General features: G+C 40.7%; 1 protein-coding gene across 1 annotated transcript in view; it reads right to left on the bottom strand.

Annotated features, from left to right (window-relative positions):
• Nucleotides 1–233: 233 nt before the first annotated feature.
• Nucleotides 234–22,677, bottom strand: part of LOC125461198 (regulation of nuclear pre-mRNA domain-containing protein 1B-like) — a 54,081-nt gene continuing 31,637 nt past the window's right edge. The window contains exon 7 of the mRNA XM_048549694.2: nt 234–2,609. Within this exon, the coding sequence (XP_048405651.1) occupies nt 2,460–2,609 (150 nt within the window). The 3' untranslated portion in view covers nt 234–2,459. The remainder of the gene's footprint in view (nt 2,610–22,677) is intronic.

The raw sequence follows: 22,677 nt of genomic DNA, 5'->3' as shown, positions 1-22,677 counted from the left end.
GATCAAAAGGGCACAGCTGGGCCCCAATCCCATTCTGTCTCAGACACAAGAAATTGCCACTAATTTACTAGTAATCAGTGTAAATGTTTTCACATTAAGCACTTCAAGTTTTGTTATAAACCGAAAAAGAAATTTTCCAAACATACTTGTTTTCATATGCCAGAGCACTTGTGTATTTTTTAAAAAATGTTTGCTCTTCAATAAAGAAAGTTATTCAGAACATCACTTAGGTATTTTGAAAGTTTACCTTGTAAGATACTCTTTTATTTTAAAAGTTTATTCATAGAATACTATAAATAAAATCATTTGTAGTTCTACCATTCTATAAATATTATACATCGCAGAACAGTTTGAAATGTATGGAAATGCACTAGTAGAGAAACCTTAATGAAATGTAAGAGACAAAACACTGGAACCAAATGGCTAGCCCATCCAACAGGCACATCTAACTGTTTCTCCTTCTTCAGCAGGCAAGGTATTTGAACTGCAGCACCCTTGTTTCTGGCAGCTGGTCTTGTTGGCATTCTTTTATGCACTTTTGTCTCCTTTTCTGCTAGAGATTTCTTCACGTGTACATTTCTTGATTGAAAGGTAAACACATACACACTTTGTTTATGCTTCCATCAGAAATAAATCAGATTAGAAAAGTCTGAAGAATTACACTTCACAACATACCTATATATTTGAGCTATGCAAAAAAATTCAGCTTACAGAAGGTTTAAGCACAATTTTTACAGGACCTGTAACACGTTTATAACACAAAGTAGCTGAATTTGGAAAGACTAATTATCTAATGTGCATATATACAAATATCTTACAGATTGAAAGGTAATTGTGTGTGATAGTTTAGAGGGTAATGAATGACAGCACTATGTGGGATTATAGTGAACATTACAATGAATTTCATCTCATCACAATCCAACAGGACACTTTACCCTTCCGTAATAGCAACAGGAAATTTCAACACGTTATGTATTCATTTATTATCCCTCAGTGCAATTTCAAAACCCAACTATGTGTGGGGAGATGCTTTCAATTTAAAGTACTTGCCTCAGATAGATCGCTCTTTCAGTTCTGGAGTACTCTTTAAATCTGAAATTTCATCATCAACATTCCTAATTTCAGGCTCCAGACTCACCTCATTTAACAGAAGCTGTATACGTAATGTGAGCAAGTACACTGGGAGCCCAACAAAAGGTTGCTACCTGACCAGTAAAACAGCAATCTTTCCTCTCAGGTAGGAAGATATTTTGCAAACAATCTTTCTGGGCTGAGTAATTTATACTGAAAGTCATTTATATTCCCAGCCAGTGTCATTATCCTTTAAGTAAACAAAAAAAGAAAAACAAACTGCCAATGTCATACACATTCATTACAATACTACTTAGGGCTCATAATATCACATTTAAAGGTCACTAGTCATGTTTCTTCTGAATTTTCTTCTCTTGTATAGTGATCACATTCAAAAAAAGAAAATAAAAGCAACTTTTAAGAATGCAACTTCATTACATTTGTTTAAATCACCTATTGGAAAGGAGCAAATTAAGGCTTCATACAACACTCTTTCTTTGTTAGCTGAAATTCTGTTTCATGAAATTGAATAAAAGTCAAATGTGGTGTTGATGTTCCACTGTCCACTAGCGACCGACTATTTTTAAATTTGATACATAGCAGCAAAGCTCACCCGTTCCAACTAAATTCAGAAAGCAGCATGCAGTGCAGGGGCTTTGTTACACTTAGTGGTATTGTGTTCAGGATGGTGTATGCCTTTTACTGATGTCTACATTGTTGCTCTGCAATTGTTTAGCACAGCTCCTGTACTTGGTTCAGGTCTCAACTAGTGGAATCCAGACTTAATTTCCGTACTTTTAAAAAAATTTGATAATATGGTGGCCAATCGCTGCGAGGTAAATGTCACATGTGAAAAAACACATTCATTAACAAAGTCTCACAGCTGCTTAATGTCTATTTCTGTTCATACTTGGCTGCTGCTTCTATGAAATAAGCTACAAATGTCAATGGTGACTGTTAACTACTAGCAACTTTCTAGCTAGCCATGCTTTCAAGGTATCTACATGCTAACCAGCCTACCCTCTGTATTAACGATATGGTCCCACTGATCCTAATCAAACACAAGTCTTTCAAATGACTTAAATACTGCAATTGTTTTCAAAGACAATTCTCTGATGGCCAATAACTCATCAATTAAATGGCTGCAAACTGGGAGAAGCAGTATAGGGTGAATGGTCTGTCTCCTGTATGCAAAAAGTAGATGTCTTTCTTTTTAAGTGCCTTAGTTTAGTTCACATCTGCTAGCACTGAAACCCTGCATCACTACAGCAAAGTAAGCTTCTGACCTTTTAAAACAATGTAGGGGGTAGGGAGGGGCTCTGTAAATTGTGCACTCCTTCCTTCCTGTCCTTTTAACAAGTCTCTTTTCGGCAGAACAGTCCACCAGATCAATCAGTGGAGAAGAGATCCCCTGCAGAGGGCAATGGGGCCAAGCCACCGGTCACATTTGGAAGCTGAGAAAGATCTGGTAAGCTCTGGATGTGGGACTTGAGCTCTTTTCGCACTTGTGTGACCTTGGCCAGTTTGTGCTTGTACTCCTGTAAAACAGAAAGATGCATGCTGTCATTGTATGGAAATATTTCAATTTGGTTAAAAACAGACAAAATTTTCTGATCATCCAAACAGGTAACAGTGTTGCAGAATGAATGACATATACAGCAAGTGCTTGCATCTCATTAAATTGGTGTGAAATTTTAACTAGATTCGACAGGTACTACTCAGGTACTGCTGAACAAGAATGTGAATTTAGTGCCAGTTCCATGGGGTCCCAGGCAATTTTAGACTAAGAGATTGTGCCAAAATTCATTTGACTTCAGGTAGAACTCACGTTTGTATAGATGCTTCAACTTTGCCAGGACATCCCAAGGCATTTCTCAGCCAGTGCTTAATTCCAAACTGTAGTCACTGTTGCTTTGAGACTTAAATGGAGTTGCTAATTTGTGCACAGAACAGTCCACAAACAGCAATGAGAGGAATGACCAGTTAATCTGTGCTTGTTGAAGAAGATACTGTTAAATTAGAACACTGAACTAAAGAACTGTGTGTTCTCCCCAAAACAGCATCATGGCATCTTTTACGTATAGCTGAAGTGACAGACAATAGCTGGTTTAACATTTAATGAAAGATGGCACCTTCAAAAATAGGGCATTCCTTCCGTACTGCACTGAAGTGTGACTTGAAATTACACATTCAAGTTCTGCAATGGGGCACAAACACAGAATCATATCTTATTAGACAAAGCAGTGTGGAGGTGGAGGAACACAGCAGGTCAGGCAGCATCAGAGGAGCAGGAAAGCTGACGTTTCGGGTCAGGAAGGGTCTATATTATCTCTGACTCCAGCAAGGGCAGTTCTTATTATCTCATCATTTTTCATTGACAAGATTTCTACTGTGGGGTAAAGCTGATATTTGATCTTATTAGCGACAACACGTAAAGTCCTACTCCAGGACTTGACCACAACAATCCATGCTGACATCCCAGTACATTGCAAAAAGAGCTCCGCACCTGTCAGAGGTGCCCAGCTTATGGATGAGATATTAAACTCAGGGCCTATCTGTTCAGACTAGATGGTGGACAAGAAAGATCCTTTAGGCATCATTGTGAAGATGGACAGAATAGAATAGAATAGAAATTTATTGTCACTTGTGCTTTTCATGAAAAATACAGTGAGAAGTCACCTCCCATGGCACCTACATCAATGACAGAAGTTGTATATAATAATAAAAAAAGTAAAATTAAGACAAAGTTCATCACAGTTCAGTTTTTGGCTGTTGGGCTCCAGGAAATGCGATTTAGGAATGATGGAATACTCTGAAGATGCAGCCAAGACAAGACTATCAGGCCAGGACGAGAATGCCCCACTGGGCCGGAAGCCTCCACCGAAGAAAACTGCCATGCTGGGCCGAGGCCGCCATTCCTGGACAAGACTGATTGCCAGGGTGCTGGAATACCTGGATGCCGAAGACAAAGAAGGCTTCCAAGCCGGCAGACCGTTACACAGGGAGACCATCATGCTGGGCCAAGACCGCCTTTCTACTCCTTCAAGCGCCCGGCCTAGATGCAGGTCTGGAGCGTTGGTGCAGACTGGGAGTCCAGGCCAGGGAAACCAGTCTGGGGATCTGTTCCTTGCTCATCAGGAGACCCTGGGCCAGAGTGGAGCTGTGAACGGCACCTCCTGGCATTGCTACTGCCTCCCCACCTCTTCCTGGTGATTTAATAGTGCCAATTGGACAGCTGCTGGAATGCATGATTGGTACCTCATGAATGGTGAACTTCTTTTGAAATGTTCACTTCATGAAGCCCAGCTTAGCCCATGAATCTTGAGGGACTTAAGCCCACGCTGAGCAGCCAGGTCAACCACCCAAGAAAAAAAAACTCCATGTTAAAGGCTCCAAAACATCAAAAGAAGAGTGCAGATGTTGGAAACCAGTGTCAATAAATGTGGAGCTGGAAAAGCACAGCAGGTCAGACAGCTTCCAAGATGCAGTCTGACATACTGTGCTTGTACTGCTCCAAATTTAATGATATTTTAAAAAAGGCTTTGTCTACAGAGGGTTAAAATATGCTTATTAAAATGCTTTTCTTGCCCAAGTTGAATAATTTGAAAGACTTTTAAATTTAACATGTTTTATAGACTGATGCAATGATGGACACGATTCATATTACAACCAATAGAATCTGATCATTCATTCATCAAGTCAAAAAATATTGAAAGGTACCTAGTGTTTAATTCAGACTAAAGAACTTTCAACAGAGTAAGTTTAAGAGAAAACATTCACATTTAATCTAGATCTCATACATGTTACAACCTTAACCACGCACTATTTAACTAGTACTGAGGAGAGGTGCTGCCAAATGGCAATGTTACTGGGCTACTAATTTAGAACCCCAAATTAATATTCAAATACCACTATAGCGATGGTGAAATGTGAATTCTTTAACCAGCACCAAAGGGTGCAGTGGTAGGGTGCTGACCTCTGAGCCAAGAGATCCAGCTTCAATTCCCACTCCTTCTGCAGGAGTGTAAAAACATCTCGGAATAAGTTTGTAAGTAAATACCTTTAACTAGCACTGAAAAAAGGAATTCTATATTTTGACAAATTTACTGATTGATGTGTGCCTTGCAGACATCTTAGCACCATACTTTATCTTATAATTTGGATTGGGAAAAAAGGCTCCAATTTGCAAAGCAACGTCATAAATAAAACAGGGAAATTGATTCATCAGGGATCCCCAGTCACAAAAAAGGTCACAAAAAGAAAGAATAAAAGCACCAAGTTCAATTAGTATGTTAAACAGTACAGGAAGGAATTTGATATTAAAACCTTATAAACCATTAACTCAGGAGTATTTCAGATATCTTACGATCTGAACAGAAACATTAACTCAGGTTCTTTAAATTGTTAGCTTTATCAACTCTCTGAACCTATCATTAAAATGTGCTATGCAGAAATATTCATTTTCAAAAATAATAAAATCAGAGACAATAATTTTGTCCAATATGCATTTTTAAACAGAGCATAACTGGTAAGATTCTCACTTTTAACATTCCTCCTTGTAATTTAACATTAATAATTAATCCTAACTATTATACCTAATTTGTGTATATTTCTAAATAAACCATGCAATTAGTATTAAAAATGCAAGTTTAATGTATAACTAGAAATGCAGAAGTGGCAGATCCATGGAATTAGGGAGGATGAAATGGGACCTCATTGCACTCATTACCAGGGTGAGATGTGAAGGCACAAACAACAAATTTAGAAATCTGACTGCATCAAAAACACATCAGATCCTCATTTGTTCCATCCCATAAAATCTATAATCAGCTTGTAATAGCAAATAACATAATCAAAGAGTTTAATAATTCCCCTTTCCCAATTTGGTCAGCATGAGGTTGCACTGCAAGTTTCAAGCAGTTCCAGTAAGAGCCAGCACGTCTCAAGGGAGCCAAATAAAGCTGAAGAACCTAAATGTATCGCCTTGTTAGGGTTTGGAGTGTTGCTCCTGCAGCAATGCCATGAGTCGCTGCCACCCTCCTGAGTGCCTCCACTTCCAGGACCTAAAGGCTGCCGATGGGCCCACAGAAATCTTCTGAATAAGTGTTCTCCCAAAAGGCATGTTACAATCCCTTTACGGTTCGCCATCTGCTACAAATGGGCTTAGCATGGATTTCTGCAGGTTTGATCATGTGATCACTGATCATGTGACATTTGTTAAGGATATTCAGTTTACTGTACAAATGTTGGTGTAAATATAGACGAGCATCATTGCTCATGCCAGGTGCTGTTTTGTGAAAAATTTCAAGATATTTTTCCTGTTTAGCTGAAACAAGGAAAACAAAGGTGGGGAACAGGGCAACCAATGATGGGAGGGCGGCATTTGCACTAGCTCAGGAGCTGGAAATATACTTCTAACACTCAGAATACTCTCACGGTCAATCATACAATAACTATCCGTCAATCTACATGTAGCTGGTAATACCCCAATATCTGAAATGTAACTCGTAGTAACCCTACAAATGAAAGGATGGAAAGGCAGTGGTGTGGTGGTAATGTTACTGAATTAATCGTATCGATATCCAGGTTAATCATCTGGGGGCACTGGTTCAAATCAATCGAAAGCTAGTCTTGACAATACTGACATCATTGATTGTCCTTAAAAAAATTTGAGCTTTTTTGGGCCTGTGTTACATGTGACTTCACACTCAAAAGAATGTGGTTGACTCTTAATTTCTCTCTGAAAACCAGTCACTCTCATTATCTATTCTCCTAGATTCCAGATAAAAGTTGAAGTAACTGCAGAGGCTGTGAATTAGAAACTAAAACCCAAATTGCTGGAAAAGCTCAACAGGTCTGGCAGCGGACAGTAACAGAGGTAACATTTCGGGTCTGCTTCTGCGGAAGGGTCACCAGACTCAAAGCATTAACTCTGATTTCTCTCCGCAGATGCTGCCAAACCTGCCGAGCTTTTCCAGCAATATCTGTTGTTGATCCCAGACAGGGTGTTTGCTAGTGGACTGGTCAGTTTACAATCACCCTTAAGTTCAAGCAGCTCTCCCATACTAACATTGTGGTGGTGTGGCTAAGACAGAGTGACAAAAAGCCAGTGATACAATGGATCACACAGCCACTATGGTCATGAGAAACGCAAAGGATAAGGATCCCCTGGCTTTTACAGTTTTGTGGCTGGGAAATTTCTCCCATTCCAGGAGCAAATCAGATAACCAGGAGGATTGGCAATGCCAGCCCAGTGTGTACACAATGTAGGCTACAACACGCATATCTGTACATGAAAATAGCAATTGAGAACTTAAAGTAAGCAATTAACTCAAGTTACAAACTGAAATAGCCTTCGGCTGATATTAGATGAGTGAAAACACTGGGCACCATTTAAAGACCTCTCTGACAGCAGGCTTTGGATAGCAAAGAAATATAGAAATATGCCCACTTCCAATATTCATCTGACAATGAGTTTCTCAAATGGGAAGAAAGCTGGAGCAGAAAAACATCTTCAGAATATCAGTTGCGTCCTTAAAAAAAAAGCTGGATGGACTAAATTGAGGAGCCCCCAATACGGGCCACAGGGAGCTGCAATAATGACTAACACACACTTATTCAAAGGCTACGTATCTAAGTAAGCAGCCCATGTTAAGTGGCACTGGTTGTGCACTAAAGCTCCTGAAGAAGTCTTGCTGAACTCAAAATGTTGATTCTGTTTCTTTCTCCACAGATATTCACCAGAGCAGCCTTGTTTTCATTGTGAATGACAAACTGTCCTGCATAATGCAACTTCTCATTTCACAATCTGTTGTGATTTACAAATCGCAGGCAGTGTAATCAAACACCTTCTATTTTGTTCCCTTCCATTAATCCAACACTGGCCTTAAATGTGTAAAGGCATTAGGGTGCAAGAACTGTCAACCAGGCCAGGTAGTAGCATGAGGGGGTCAAAGGCCTGAAGGAGGACCTGATAGCGAACAAACATTGTCACCCAATCTGGCACTTGCAGCCATCAACTCCGACAAGGAACGCAGAGGTGGGATTTGCGAGCGGTGAGTCAGTAGACATCTGGGGTGCAGCCAAGTGAGGGGGAGGAAAGATCATGAGAATGCCAGCTACCTGGAGGGTGAGATCAGTCACATGCTCTGCTGGAGATGACCCAAGATTAGGACTTTGATGGAGTAGCATACAGAAAAAAAAAATACCGATAAGCAAAGACTGAGTCATGCTTACTACATTGCTGATCAATTACAAACTGTCCAGGACCATGGAGGGATCTGGCTCCATCCTGGCACAGGGCTACGTGCTAAACTTGCCATTCAACGTTGCAAGTGGTGGCTAACTCAATGAAAGTACTGATGGATCTGATCATCATTTACGGTCAGATGTCTCAGCTTCCAGGTAGAAGCCATCCATTGTGGGAGCACAGCAATGTTAAGTTCAGGCTGAGGTCACGACAATGCAACTTGTGGCCACACAAGCCATGATTGATGCCACTTAGGGTCGGATTACTGCCTTTGTAACAGTGAATAACAAATGCTTGATGCCGTTTGCAGGGGCTCACAGCAGTCTGGCAATCTGCTCGAGCAGATCACAGCGATTGGTAACGGGGTCCCCCTGTGAGACTGACACTAATCCCAAACTGGGCTTCTCCTTTCTCAGGATGACCGCATTGATCACACTCCCAGCCTGCCAACTTTGTCAGGGCCATTGTTGGCCATGAATACTGCCATCCATGTGGCTTTGGTGCGGTCCAAAGTTAGATCCAGGCCAACAGTCGGTCAAGGGTATTCTGCAAGGCCTGCTGTAGTTTCATGCACTGAACATCAGCAATGCTGTAGTCACGAGGGGTAGTACAGTGTCAGAGCAATGGGGCAAACAAAAACACCAATAAGACAATCGATAGGGAATTTTCATAGTTGAATACTTCCATTTCAAATGTGTTATTGAACGTTTGCTCGCATAACATTGGTGTGAAATGGTCATATTGCCTCAGGAATGCTACTGATGGTCTACATTGGAAGGATACTGTTGTATAGAACCGCTTGACAATGTGGCTCTGGGGTTGCATCCAAGGTAATCAGAATTGAACTCAATGCTCATGGCCAGCCTGGCTAAAGCAAAGAAGTGCTGGCAACTCAAACCTTCCTCCTCTCTGAGGCTACTCATGATTATCAGAGTGTAGAAAATGAAGCAGAGGGACACTGTCCCCTCCACAGTGAGTACTGGAGGGCTCCTTCAGAGTTGTGGAATCTTTACTTCAACACCCCAATTGCCTGCTGTATGACATTCCTCATGGCATCATGCCTCTCAAGCTATCTATGCTGATGCCATTTGCCTGTTATATGAATACATGGGAAACAGTTATTTGAAGAACAAATACTTTGAAAACGCAGAGTTCATTTGTAGAACTCAGAGCTGAGTTCAATGGATTTATAGGAACGAATACTACAATGTTTGTTGATAAAATAACAACTACACAGGGAAGGTAAACTGCAAAGGCCAGCTTAGCAATCACTGTTTTAGCATTTACTTTAGAGATTCTGTTTGGGGTTGAGGATGGCAACAGAAAACGCTGACTATTGAAAGTCTTCATTACACAGGCGACCATTTCAAGCCTCAAGTTTATCTGAAGATGATCAACCATGTCAACAAAACACACTGCTGAAGGTAGATTTTGAACTGTACTAGCCAGTGGATTATCTACTTAGCATTTTCATCACACTGGAAGAGTTGCATGGAATTAATGTTAGGCAGCATCAATCCTAACTTCCTATGCAGACTCTCTGAGCCCTCAAACACCTTACACACTTTTTATCATATCAACCTTGGTTTAAGCACTCGATCTCAGGCTAGTTCGAGTTATTAATTGGATCAATGAAATATAAGAAGTTATACTGCAAAACATCAGAGATATGAAAACACAGGAATTAGATTTTAAATGAAAAGCGTTCTTGCTGTGATTACTAAATCTGATCAGGGTAGTATCATTTGAAACATTATTTTTCTGGTAATTTTGTTTCATTGGTAACGGTCTGTCTGGACTGAGTAGATAGGGAGAAACTATTCCCACTCATAAGAGGATCATGGATCAGAGGTCGCAATTTTAAAGCATGTTGCAAAAGAAGCAAATATAAGATGAGAGAGAGAAAAGAAAAATCACACAGCAAGCAGCCTGGCTGATGGACTGCACTGCCTGGAAGTGTTGTGGAGGCTGGTTCAATTGAGGCATTCTGGTGGGTACTGAATGAATATTTAAATAGAAACAATGTGCAAGGTTATTTTGAAATGGCAGGAGTTTCACACTAAAACAGATTGCTCTGATAGTTAATTCAAACAGGATGGGCCAAACTGCCATTTTCTGCATCATGCCGATTTTGTGGTTCCAGGATTCTTTGATTGTGGTATTAATGCTTGTCGATACCCTCAAGTCAAACATTAGGACAATAAGGTTCCTCAGTTGCTAAACTACAACTGGATAGTAGTAATTAAATGTTTTTCATTGCGAGAATAATAGATTGCAGAAGCATCTAGATTTATAGAAGAACAAACCAGGATAGACAAAGGCATTTGAGCAGTCTGGAACAAGGGGTCAAGGATCCAGGAAATTTAGAACAAAGAGTAAAACACATCTTTTTGTAAAGATCATTATGAAGCTGTGGAATTCATTCCTTAGTGGCTGAAGTTGAAACTATGTCAATATATGAGATTGAACATACAGAGAATGGGGTAAGAAATGAGGCAAAGGGGTTTGGAAAATTAGATTGTAACAAATTGCTCAGGTCAATAATGAAGACATCATCAAATGGTTGAGCAATTAGGCTTGTTTGTGACCCCAAGAGGCTTTATTTTTAATTCCAGATGATGTATAGTATTTCTATCACCCCATTATTATATTCAGGACAGGAACATAAGTAGTAGGTTGCCAAAAGGTAAGGCACAAGTCTGTCTCATTTGTTATTAGTAGTAAGTAGAGGAATTTTTTAAAAACATCCACAAAGTGTAATTTAGTCACGACATCAAATCAAATTTCTCCACAATAAAACCAAATCGATTGAGAAGTTAAGAAATGTACAAGTCACAAACACCTCACAAGTGGAGGTCTTCGAGAAATCAGGGTTTGTGCATATCTTCATGCAAATTTGGAGCAGTCACAGTCTTTGCACATCAGAGATGACAAATTTCTCTGCTAATACAAGTATTTAATTTTTAAAAAGTATAATGAATTTAAGCTTAAAAAAACCCTTGACACTTGAATTATTTGTCCTTTGGAATACCAACACAGTCTTCCTGGATCCTACTATTGAAAATTTAATTCCAGGTGAGATAAATCAGTGATCAGACAAATGATGACTTGTTTTTGCAGGTAAAGCTTACATCCTTTGGCTGTCTCTCTCTCTCTCTAATCTGGCACTTTTTGGAACTGAAGAACTTGCAGTACTTCTAGCTTTCAAACGACATGAAACAAGAGAAACTCATCAAAGAAAGACTGAAATATGTTAGACAAACCAATCTATAAGATTGGCTCAAGTAGACAGTCGAGGAGAGTGGTCACCAGCCCCCTACAAATGTTTGCCCAAGTGTGATAACACAATGTTTGAATAGCCCATTGAAGGTCATCTTTAGAAGTTCACACAAGTTAGCAACTTCGGGATAGTAAGAGGCGGAGGGCGAGGTTTATAAAACTCCAGTATTTACCCTGCCACGTCATTTCTGACAAAAGACCAATCCCAAGGCTGCTGGATTAGAGAGGTTTGACCTGAAACTTGTTTCTTTCAAGTGGCTACAATAACAATATTCTATAAGTAACAGTTTTCAGCTTCGTTACTCCCATTATCCTCTTCTTTTGGCCTGCTTCATCATCGAAACATAAAAAATAGAAACGGTAATAGGCCACTCAGCTTTTCAAGCCTGCTCCACCATTCAGTATGAGTGTTGCTGATCACTCCATTCATTACAGTGTTTCTGCCTTTGTCCTGTACCTTTAGATCTATTTAGTTTGAAGAACAATATCTACCTCCTTCTTGAAAAATTCAGTGTTTTGGCCTTAGCTTTCTGCGGCAGAGAATTCCAGAGGCTCAATAAACTCTAGGTGAAGAAATTTCTCATCCCAGTCCTAAATGGCCTGCTCTGTATCCTAAGATTGTGCTGCCTGGTTCTGGACTCCCCTAATGTCAGAAATATTGCTCCTGTGTTTACCCAATCTATTCCTGCTATAATTTTGTAGGTTCAGTGGGATTCCCATCCATTCTTCAAAACCCTAGAGGAATTGATCATTCTTTCTGTCATTTAATCTTTCTGCCTTCTACCATATCGACACTCTTTCTTTCACACCCTTTCCAGTCTGGCTTTTTTGAATTTTCTCTCTCCCCCTGACTTCTCTCTGGTCATTGAAACACTCCAATATTAGAATAATTAGGAAAAAGCTCTAGCAGAGTGTTGTCCACAATTTTTTGATTAACTTGTTCAGAGGTGTAATTACACACCTCTGGAACAAGTGGGACTTGAATCCAGGCCTTCTGGCCTAGAGACAGGGACACTGCTTCTGTGCCACAGGACCCTTTTTATGTGTTGACCACTCTCACTACATCTGGCTAACTGGAAAGGCAGACTATCCCAACACTCAGATACGCAATGCACACTTATGTGTTTTGAGTGCATTGTTGGTTAAACAGACGGTCGGAATGTTTTCTCCATTGTTGAGTTTTTAAAAAAACTCCCTTTGTTGCCAAACGGTGGCAAATAACCATTTAGTGTTAGCACTTGTGCATTAAATTTCAATAGAAAATATCTTGGAACGTTAAACCAGTGTCGCTGACACCACATTTTTGACTGGTCAGAATTTTATATTTAACAATACTACTCTAGAAAGAAGCTGCTGTAATTTATGCTGCATCTACAAAGTCATTAAACCACCTGCCAGGAAGGTTTGAGAGAGGTGCAATCACTGCCAGGGAAGCTGCCGACACCTACAAGAGAAAGTCAAGCTTTTATGACCATGAAACAACAGTACGCCACTTGGCCCCTTCAAGCCTGCTGTGCCATCCATTAAGGTCAAGGCCAGTCCGACTCGAATCTCAACACTACATTCCTGCATATCTCAAATAACCTTTCATTACCTTGGTAATTAAGAATCTCCCTACCTCTGCCTTAAAGATATTTTTTAAAGACTCTACAACCAGTGCCTTGTAAGGAAGGGAATTTCCTCAGAGAAAATAATGTTCCCTCATCTGTCTTAGAGGTTACCCCTCATTTTTAAGCACAACCTCTAATTCTAGATTCTCCCACAAGAGGAAATATCCGTTCCACATCCACTCAGTGAAGTCACCTCATAATCTTAGGCGTTTTAATTAAGTCATCTTGGACTTTTCAAAACTTGAGGACACAGGCCTAGCTTGTCCAGCCTTTCCTCATAAGACAATCTGCTCGTTCCAGTCTAGTAAACCTTTCCTGAACTACTCTTAACATCTTTCTGTAAGTTTAATGACCAGTTCTGTACAATGTACACAGTTGCAGTCTGGATGATGCATTCAGATGAATAAGGAGCTAAATATTTAAGAAAACCCATCAACAATGCAATGCACCCATTGAAAGTAATGGGACAGAATACAAATGTTGTGCTATCTGTTCATTTTCATAAAGGCCCAATCATCAGCTCGTGGAGAGGGTAGATTCTGAGTACAGGCTTAGATTATGCAAAATTACGACCAATTAAAGGCAGTTTTCGACTCGCATAAGTGAGGTGTAGTGACCACAATTCCATCAACTGGCTGGGAAATATATCAGGTGCAGAAAGAAAAACATGAATGTTGAGACATCAGACCACAATAAGGGCTCCATGATTCTCAAGTGCAGCTTCGAAGCTTTTGAGGAAATTGAAAGGCGTGGAGATAATTTATTGACAGAAACCAGGAAGTCTTCCAGACCACTACAAAAGCAGCAGGAAAGGCTGGCCACAGAGGTCAATGCAGGATCTGACTCCCAGGCCTTGGATACTTTGCTTGAAGACATTCAAGACATTCACTGGCAAAGTCAATGAATGCTTCTTCAAATGCCACATCCTAGTCACAAGCAATCACACATTGCTCAGAACACCAAATATCCTCCAGTCAACCACCACACAATCTAGATTCATGTTGAACATTCATATGCTTCACACATCTAACAGTGCTGACCATTTTCCAACTGTCTCACAGAACAAAGTGACCCATAATAGGAGGCAGCCGCAGTGAGTTGGTGGGAGACAGAGCTTGCTTTTAATTAGGAGGGCCACTGGTCACGTTATGACAAGTTATATCATTGAAGACAACTAGGATGATAGTTTATTCTTGCTTAATCTACCTCAAATTCCACTCAACAGGCACATTAGTGCTTCAGATGAACAACTACGTGCATCTTACTGACTCGCCCACCCCACTTCTCTCATTCTAACCTTCCCCTTGTTTACTTATGCTTTCAGACACCCAAGAACTAGTGCCTGGCAGCAGGTAGAGCTTCAGGACAAAGGTGCAGGTGAATGGGGGACCAATGAGGAAAAAGAGTGCTATCATTGATCTGAACTACCAGTTCAGAAACGGGCAGTATACCTGCCTGGATGGTGGTAGAGAGGTGAGATCAACACTTGATGAGTCACTGGGAGTGAGAGGGCTTCAGCCAGACCAGGAAGAAAAAACAACTTGTGCGCCAGCTCACCAGAGGGCAAGGTTGCTATGGCTTTCATTTGCTGTGGACTCAAGTGACCATTTTGATAAGACAGTGCACAGAGAAATGACTGACAAACCTGCCACAGGCCTTCATAAAGAGAATGTGGAACTGGATTGGCACAATGGGCTGAACTGCCTCCTTCTGTGCCATAACAATTTTGTGATTCGGTGCCTGGAGCTCATCCTTTCCAGCATGGAAGTAGTGATTAACTTGTGGAGAATACTTGCAGGCACAGGCCAAAATCACACAACATCCAAGTGCTAGAGTGGAAACAGGCTGAAGCCACAAAAGCTATTCATCATGCAAGCCCAGCTTGGTATCATCATGGCTGTGGATACCAGTGCTAAAAAGCTGCATGCAAGGATGGTCAACAGCGAAGCCATCTGTGCTCCAACAGATTACTAACACTGCTCCTGCAGCTGTCCAGAGGAATGCCAAGAATGTACAAACCTGCTGTCCTCTCTCAAGTTCACAATGTTCTTGACCCCATCACTGTCAATCCGCCAGTACCCAGCTGTTGTTTTTTTAAGCAGTCAACTCAGACTGTACCATGCCAAAGCGTTCAGCCCACAGTCAGTCTAAAGCACTCTACAAGGCCAAAAGGTATTTCCTCCACTGAAGGTCAGTCTTCCAACAGCCATGCAACCATGGGAACAGACAAAGGTGCCTAGAAGACATGTACCAGAGAAAGTCTTAGGGTGAGTAGCTGAGTAATGTATGGATTACTATCACTCTTGATGGATCAAGTTGGTATAGAATGGTTTCTCTCTACTATCTTTATTGTGGTCAAGAGAATGGTATGTCTGTAACTGAAGGGAGATAAGGTGGGGAAGCACCAAGCATCTGGAGGATGTACTGATGTGAACTATAGACTTATGAGACATTCATACAATCTGCCCAGCATCCCTCGGGGAGTTACCGAAGTCCTATAGCCAGGACAACAGTCTCATGACCAGGTCAAGTATCAAACTTCTAAGAATCATGAAAAATGATCTCGCCACCCTGAGTGCTGGAGGAGTCTTTCTTGACAGTTCAGACTGTCTGTTCCTTGATATTCCTAGTTACAGCATGGTTCTCACTGTAGTTACATTGATCAGGTGTGGTCAGGCTACATGGGAAGGAGGGGTTCCCTCAGTCACACAGAGTAGTTAGCAACTCATCACTGAGCAGCCACCTTTCAAAACAATGTGACAGCTCAAAGGTTGTTCTACTGTGAAATGGAACAGGATGAAAGCATTGACAGATGCCAAGACAGTGGGGATTCACCAACATGTTCTGGGTGTGATCACACATCAGTTCCAGGTTGAGTGACTGGTATCTCTTGTGATGTTGGTGCATCTCCCAAATGAGATGCTACGTCTGAAATATGCTGTGTGTGCAGTCAATGGATCCCTGCATCATACTGGAGCCCATCATCTTGCTAAAACCATCTGTCCACTCCTCCTGCTTCTCTCTGCTTAAGAAGTTAGAGAAGGCCGCGTTCCTAATGTACAGGACTGGTGAGCTGCTGGCTACAATGATAGACAACAACTTCCAAAATATTGCTGATATTACTTGGTTTAGCCTAAAAGTGTTCACTTGCACAGCAATCAAGGGCCATGGTCACTAATATGTACGGATAGCAGTGTTCTCATCTTGCTCTGAGGCTGCGGAACTAGTTTGAGAAGGTAACAGGTTCCATGTTCTATCTTCCTGCTGAAGAACAGTCACCAAACACATTGCAGCTGGTTGAGATGCTCTAAGACTATAGTTGGGCAAGGTTTCTTGCTTTTCTGTGTGAGCAACTGGACCCTCTCCCCTGCTTTGCTTCATAATCCAGATGCGGTAGTCCATTGGGAGCTGTAACATTATCTCCCATAGCTGATACAAACAGCATTTTCAGAGGCTTTCCCGAAGGACACACCTCCAGCTAATAATCCAGCACTATCCCCTCTGACTCCTGTTCAACAACAAGTGCCTCCACAAACTCTGCAGCAACAAGTAAACAGTCAAAGACACTGTACCTGCACAAGTTGAAAGTAATGCTTTAAAATACGATGGGGGAATCCCCCATGCAGCTGTGCATGTTTAACAGATGTCACTAACATGCATAGGGAGGAGGGCTCTTCCTCCCTGATAATGCCCCTATGTCAGAGCCAGCAGATCCAGGTTCAAGTCCCACCTGCCCCAGAAGTATGTGGTTAAGAACCTGGATAGGCTGATTTAAATTAAAAGAAACAGAGAGGCTGAAAATCTCAGCTCAGCCTACATCAGAATTACAGACTAACTTGTTGTAACAATCAGTCAGCTCTGCAGAATTCGAATACTTACAAAGGATATCCCTGTTACTGCCTTCCACCACATGGAGATCAAGATCAGCCAATTTATATTTCACAAATGCAAAAGCACCCATGTTGCTTCAAAACGTGTCTAAAATTTATCGCTTCTGGAAAAGGACCTCTCCAACCACAAAACATTACATTATCCTGACTCTTGACAATACACCAAACAGTCAGTTTAGACGTTTCACTATTTGCCAATGGTGTTCACGGTAGCAACTTGCAAAGTAAGACACAAGCTAAAATTTTGATGGTAACTAATTCGATCTGAATAGCCTGCACAGTGGATGATCTGGAAGTTGAGGGAGAAGCTGAGAGTGCAGAAATGAGTTCCCAAAGATGCTGAGATAACTCTTTGCCCAAGCCTCATGGCTGCAGTTCAATGAAACGCCTTAAAAAGAACTTGCTTGCACAAATTGAGGAAAACACGTTCACTTGTCTAAAAATAACCTTCAACTCTGGGCTTTGAAGTCAGGAATTGACTCAGCATACAAATGACTAGCTGGCCTGAAAGCCACTGCTTCAGAAGCTTGATAAGGCTGTGCAGGCGATAATCAAGAAATTGCAAAACTGTCAACTGGCAACGTGCAGTTCAACTGAAAAGAATCTTTCTTGGCAGATTTGTTCAACATGCTGTGATCTGTATCAAGATTGAAAGATGCCAAAGGCACTGTTGTTGGATCTACAATTGGCATGGAACAGCAGCTAGTTTGGAAAAAGATCCAGTCTATTCCGGATTCCTTATTACCCTTGGAAGGAAAAACATATTTGTCCCTAGCTCATGCCTCAAATTTGCCTTTATTGAAGTCAGTATCAACTTTCAGTCTGCAGGTCACTCTTAGGTTGTTTGCAGGCAAGTCTCTAAGAGACTTCCTTTTCAGGAAAAAAAAATCCAAATCGCTCCTGGACATCCTCTCAGTAAAACAAATACCAGGAGTAATTTTATAGCAAACAAAAAAGTCAGTATCTACTTGATGGCATTAGTACTGAGTTATACATACAAACATCCTTGGTCAAACTTGGGCAGAGATTTCCAAAAGACAGCAGTATCAGTCTCATAACTACCCTCTGGTCCTTGGTTTTTGTAAGTGGCAAACAAAAGAACTTGCTTCAAGGCAACTACCTGGTGACGTTCACAAGCCAAGGTGATTCTGGGGCTGCCGAAAAGCAACAGGAAATTTGCTTCAGCAATCACACCCCTTCTTGGGCAAATCAACCTTACAAAACTTAAACATGAAGAATGGCTATTCTGGTTCGGCACAATGAAGAGTTAGAGGCATTGTTCTTCTCAGAGAAAGGGCAAAGTTGACGTGGGCAGAGTGGTTTACGCTGTTTATTTGGACATTAGTGAGCCTTTGACAAGGTTCAGCATGGTTGACTAATTAGTAAAGTTAGATCACAGGGGATTCAGAGTGAGCTTGCCAATTGGATACAAAATTTGCCAAACGGTTGGAAGACAGAAATGATGGTGGAGATGTGTTTTTCAGACTGGAGGCCCGTGGCCAGTGGTGTTCCACAGGGATGAATACTGTGTCCACTTTTGTTTGTTATTTATGTAAATTATTTCAATCAGAATATTGCAGGTATGGATAGTAAGTTTGTAGATGACAGTGAAGGAAGTTATCTGAGACTACAAAGAGATCTTGATCAAATGGGTCAATGGGCTCCAAGGAGAGACAAGTGAAATTTAATTTGGATAAATGCAAGGTATTACATTTTGTTAAAACAAACAAGGGCAGGACTCCATTGGTTGTGTGATAGGGCACAACTTAATGGTAGGACCCTGGGTAGTGTTGTAGAAGAGACAGACCGAGGAATTCAAGTATGTTATTCTTTGAAATATATGTGTCACAGATAGACAGAGTGATTAAGAAGGTGTTTAGCATGCTTGCCTTCATTGCTCAGACCGAGTCGGGACATCGTGTTGAGGTTGTACAGGACGTTAGTGAGGCCTCTTCTGGGGTGCCGTGTGCAGTTCTGGTCACCATATTATAGGAAGGATATTATTAAACTGGAGAGGTTTCAGAAAAGATTTACCAGGATGTTGCTGGGAATGGAGGGTTTGAGTTATAAAAATAGGCTGCATATGCTAGGATATTTTTTGATGGAAGTTAGAAAGGTTGATGGGGTGGTCTTACAGAAGTTTATAAAATCATGAGCAGCATAAATAAGCTGAATAGCAAAGACATTTTCCCTAAGGTGGGTGAGTTAAAAATTAGAGAGCACATTTTGAAGGTGAGGAAATTCAAAGACGACATGAGGAGCAATTTGTTTTTCCACACAGTGATTAGTGTGTGAAATGAACTGTCAGCAGAAGCGTTGGATGCAGGTACAGTTACAACATTTAAAAGACATTTGGATAACGAATAGGAAAAGTTTGGAGGGATAAGGCCAAACTAAGGCAGGTAGAACTAGTTTAGTTTGGGAACCTGGTCAGCCTGGACTAGTTGAACTGAAGGGTCTGTTTCCATGATGAATGACTATGACAAGTAAAGATGTGGTGCAGAAATTCAAAGTTATGGAACTTCCTAGAGAATATATGGAAAAGCCATTTTCACTGACAGAAGGGCCAATAACCAAATATCAAGAGAATTAAGATACTTAGTAAATGAACTAACTATAAAAACTCAACTATAAAAAGATGAGCTTTCATGATCTAGGTTGCTCTGTAAGCAGGTTCAACAGTGTAACCTTCAAAAGAAAACTGGATTTGCATAATTGAAAGAAGAAGCAGTGCAGACTTATTAGGGAAGAGCACGAGAATGAGGCCGAAGGTCTTTCTGGTTGTCTAACGGTCTGCAATGAATGTTTACAACAACAGGAAAGGTACAAATTAATTTAAACTAGAATACTAAAAGCAAATTGCCACAGTTCACATCAAAAAAAATCTGAATTTTTGTGAGGTGCTCCCAAAATGACATTTGAAAAGGCTGTTCGTGAAAAATAAACAAGTTATCACACTTGTGTGGGATGGATTGAATGGACCAGAGTGTGTTTCTTGAACCACCATTGTTTCTTGACTTATATGGAATTTTTTTAATCTAACATCTGCCTAGACAAAACTGGTTTAAATAATCCTGTACAGGAGTCTAGGCCTGAAATGTCAGCTTTCCTGCTTCTAAGATGCTGCTGGCTTGCTGTATTCATCCAGCTCCACATCTTGTTGTCTCAAACTGAGGTTGGAGCAGAATACATAATAAAGGACTTCTGGAGAAATCACAAGATTTTTTTTTGTTCCACGATTTGTTGTATCTGTGACAATGTGAAGTTTTCGCCTGTCTTTCTGGTCTAGTCTCTCCATAACCTTGCATTGCTGAGAAACACATTCTTGTGGGGCACCATTGTCAAACTGGATTTTGTAGCTGAAGATTTTAAAGAAGAATAGCTTTTATTTAGCACTCAATAAGGCTCATTAAAGATCTCTTGAATTACTGAAAGATTTTGTTCAGCCTTCTCAGCAAGAAACAAGATGCATTGCTGAACCATGAAATCTTCGGAAATATTCAAAAAAGAGTTGCCTTAAAACCCAAGGCTTATCACACAAATAGTGGCCATCAATATTTTTTCAGCCTAACTTCATAGGTAGGAATGACTACATTACACAGATAATGGTTAATAGGCAGTGAGATGCAATTTCACAGAGAAAAGTTGCACATCTACCCAGAAAACCAAAGGGATGTGTTTAACAGGCTTTAACAGACTTTAACAAACTGGAGTGTACACTGGTATCAGAATTTACCAAAAAGGCTAATGGAGATTTTGGTCTTTACCTCAAGAACATTAGGGCTTTCTGAAGGACAAGTAGGATTTGGTAACAAGTGCTGTGCATATCACAAGAAAGGATAAAAAGAAAGTGACATTTCAGTTATAGAGCTTTTCTTGGATTCTATCTGTGGTACCATATTCAAGTTGGGTGTCCAAATCTCAGGAAGGATATGCAGGCTGCAGAGGGGATAGAGTACTGATTCACCCGAACACGAGATTTTAAGGAGCCAAATAGTGGGGATAGATTGCATAAATCTCGTAATTCCATGAGTTTACAGAGTTGAGGCAAGATTGAAGTATTTACAGGTGAAGGAATTTAATAGCATTGACAAAGAGAACTGGTATGAGAATCCTACAAGAGGGCATAATCTTAAAGCCACAGGCCATTAAGGATTAAAATTAGGACATTTTTCACACAGAGAGAAGAAGAAGCTTGAAGTTCCTTTCCCAAATGACTGTGAATATCAGTTGAAATTGTCATAAATTAAATCAATTGAAGTGTTGTTTGGTACAGGCAAAGGATAGTGAACATAAGTGAGTATGTAAAATTCTGATACTGATCAACTATTTGCACAAAAGCAGAATAAACTCAGGGGCTGAACAGCCAACTAGTTTCTATGTTGGTGGAAGTTAATTAATTATATTCAACAAAGTAACTCTAATCATATTTTGAACACTAACTCTACTTGCCTGCCTGTTGAATATTCAAATGTGAACGACCTCTAAGAAAAACATTGCCTTTTAAAATGTATTTCTCATTAAATAAATTTGCACTTTTTCTTGTTTTCAGACCTTTCCTGGAGGCAGAGGTCTGATCGGTACAGGGGCCTTGAGGAGGGAGGCAGCCCACGCTTCACAGCCAATGTGGAAGTGCCATTTATTTTGAATTAACCCACCCGTTAACAATGAAATGATCGAAAATAGCATGGCATGCCAATAGCCAAAGCAAGAGGAGATGGAGAGACACACACACACACGATTCTTGCAAATGAAACACACAGCTCCGCAGCCCTCACTGTCGATATGGTGGCAGGCACTCCATCGGTTGTGTGATGGGTCACAACTGCAATCAAAGCAGCCGAGTGTGTAAAACCACTGACTTTTTTTGTTGCTTCCCAGGAAAGTGTAGCTCCCTGCCCATCCCAAGGTCATAATTATTGGGCTGAAAACCAGTTTGCAAGAGCGACAGTAGTGTTATCAAAGTGAGGCACCACTTGCAACATATCTCTCTCTCTCCTCTCATCCACCCCAACAAAAAAAAGGACACAAAATAGGCCATGAAACCAAATTTACCCCTCAACAGACATTAAAAACAAATGATCTGATCCACATGTAGAAGGTGGTAAGAAGTGGCTATGCGCAATATTGGCTGCCATACTTCCCACAAGAATACTTCATGAGACGTTGAGGTAATGAAAAGTAATGTTTAAATATAAAGCTGTATCATTGCTCTTATAGGCCTTTTTTCATTTTAAATAAAAACCTGTAATATTATTGATGCCTCTAGATGGAGTTCTTCCAGGCTTTTGCAATGTTACTAGTCTTTTTACATAACATTACAATGACAGCCATCACTGATTTGAATGTAGGATAATAAAATGTGAGGCTGGATGAACACAGCAGGCCAAGCAGCATCTCAGGAGCACAAAAGCTGACGTTTCGGGCCTAGACCCTTCATCAGAGAGGGGGATGGGGAGAGGGAACTGGAATAAATAGGGAGAGAGGGGGAGGCGGACCGAAGATGGAGAGTAAAGAAGATAGGTGGATTATCACTGATTTGAATTTAATTAGCACTACAGAGTCAGCACACGGATAC

The sequence above is a fragment of the Stegostoma tigrinum genome, chromosome 2, assembly GCF_030684315.1.
Source record: "Stegostoma tigrinum isolate sSteTig4 chromosome 2, sSteTig4.hap1, whole genome shotgun sequence".
Lineage (NCBI taxonomy): Eukaryota > Metazoa > Chordata > Chondrichthyes > Orectolobiformes > Stegostomatidae > Stegostoma > Stegostoma tigrinum.
Note: the sequence above shows the minus strand (reverse complement) of the source record. Positions and strands in the feature narration are given on the sequence as shown.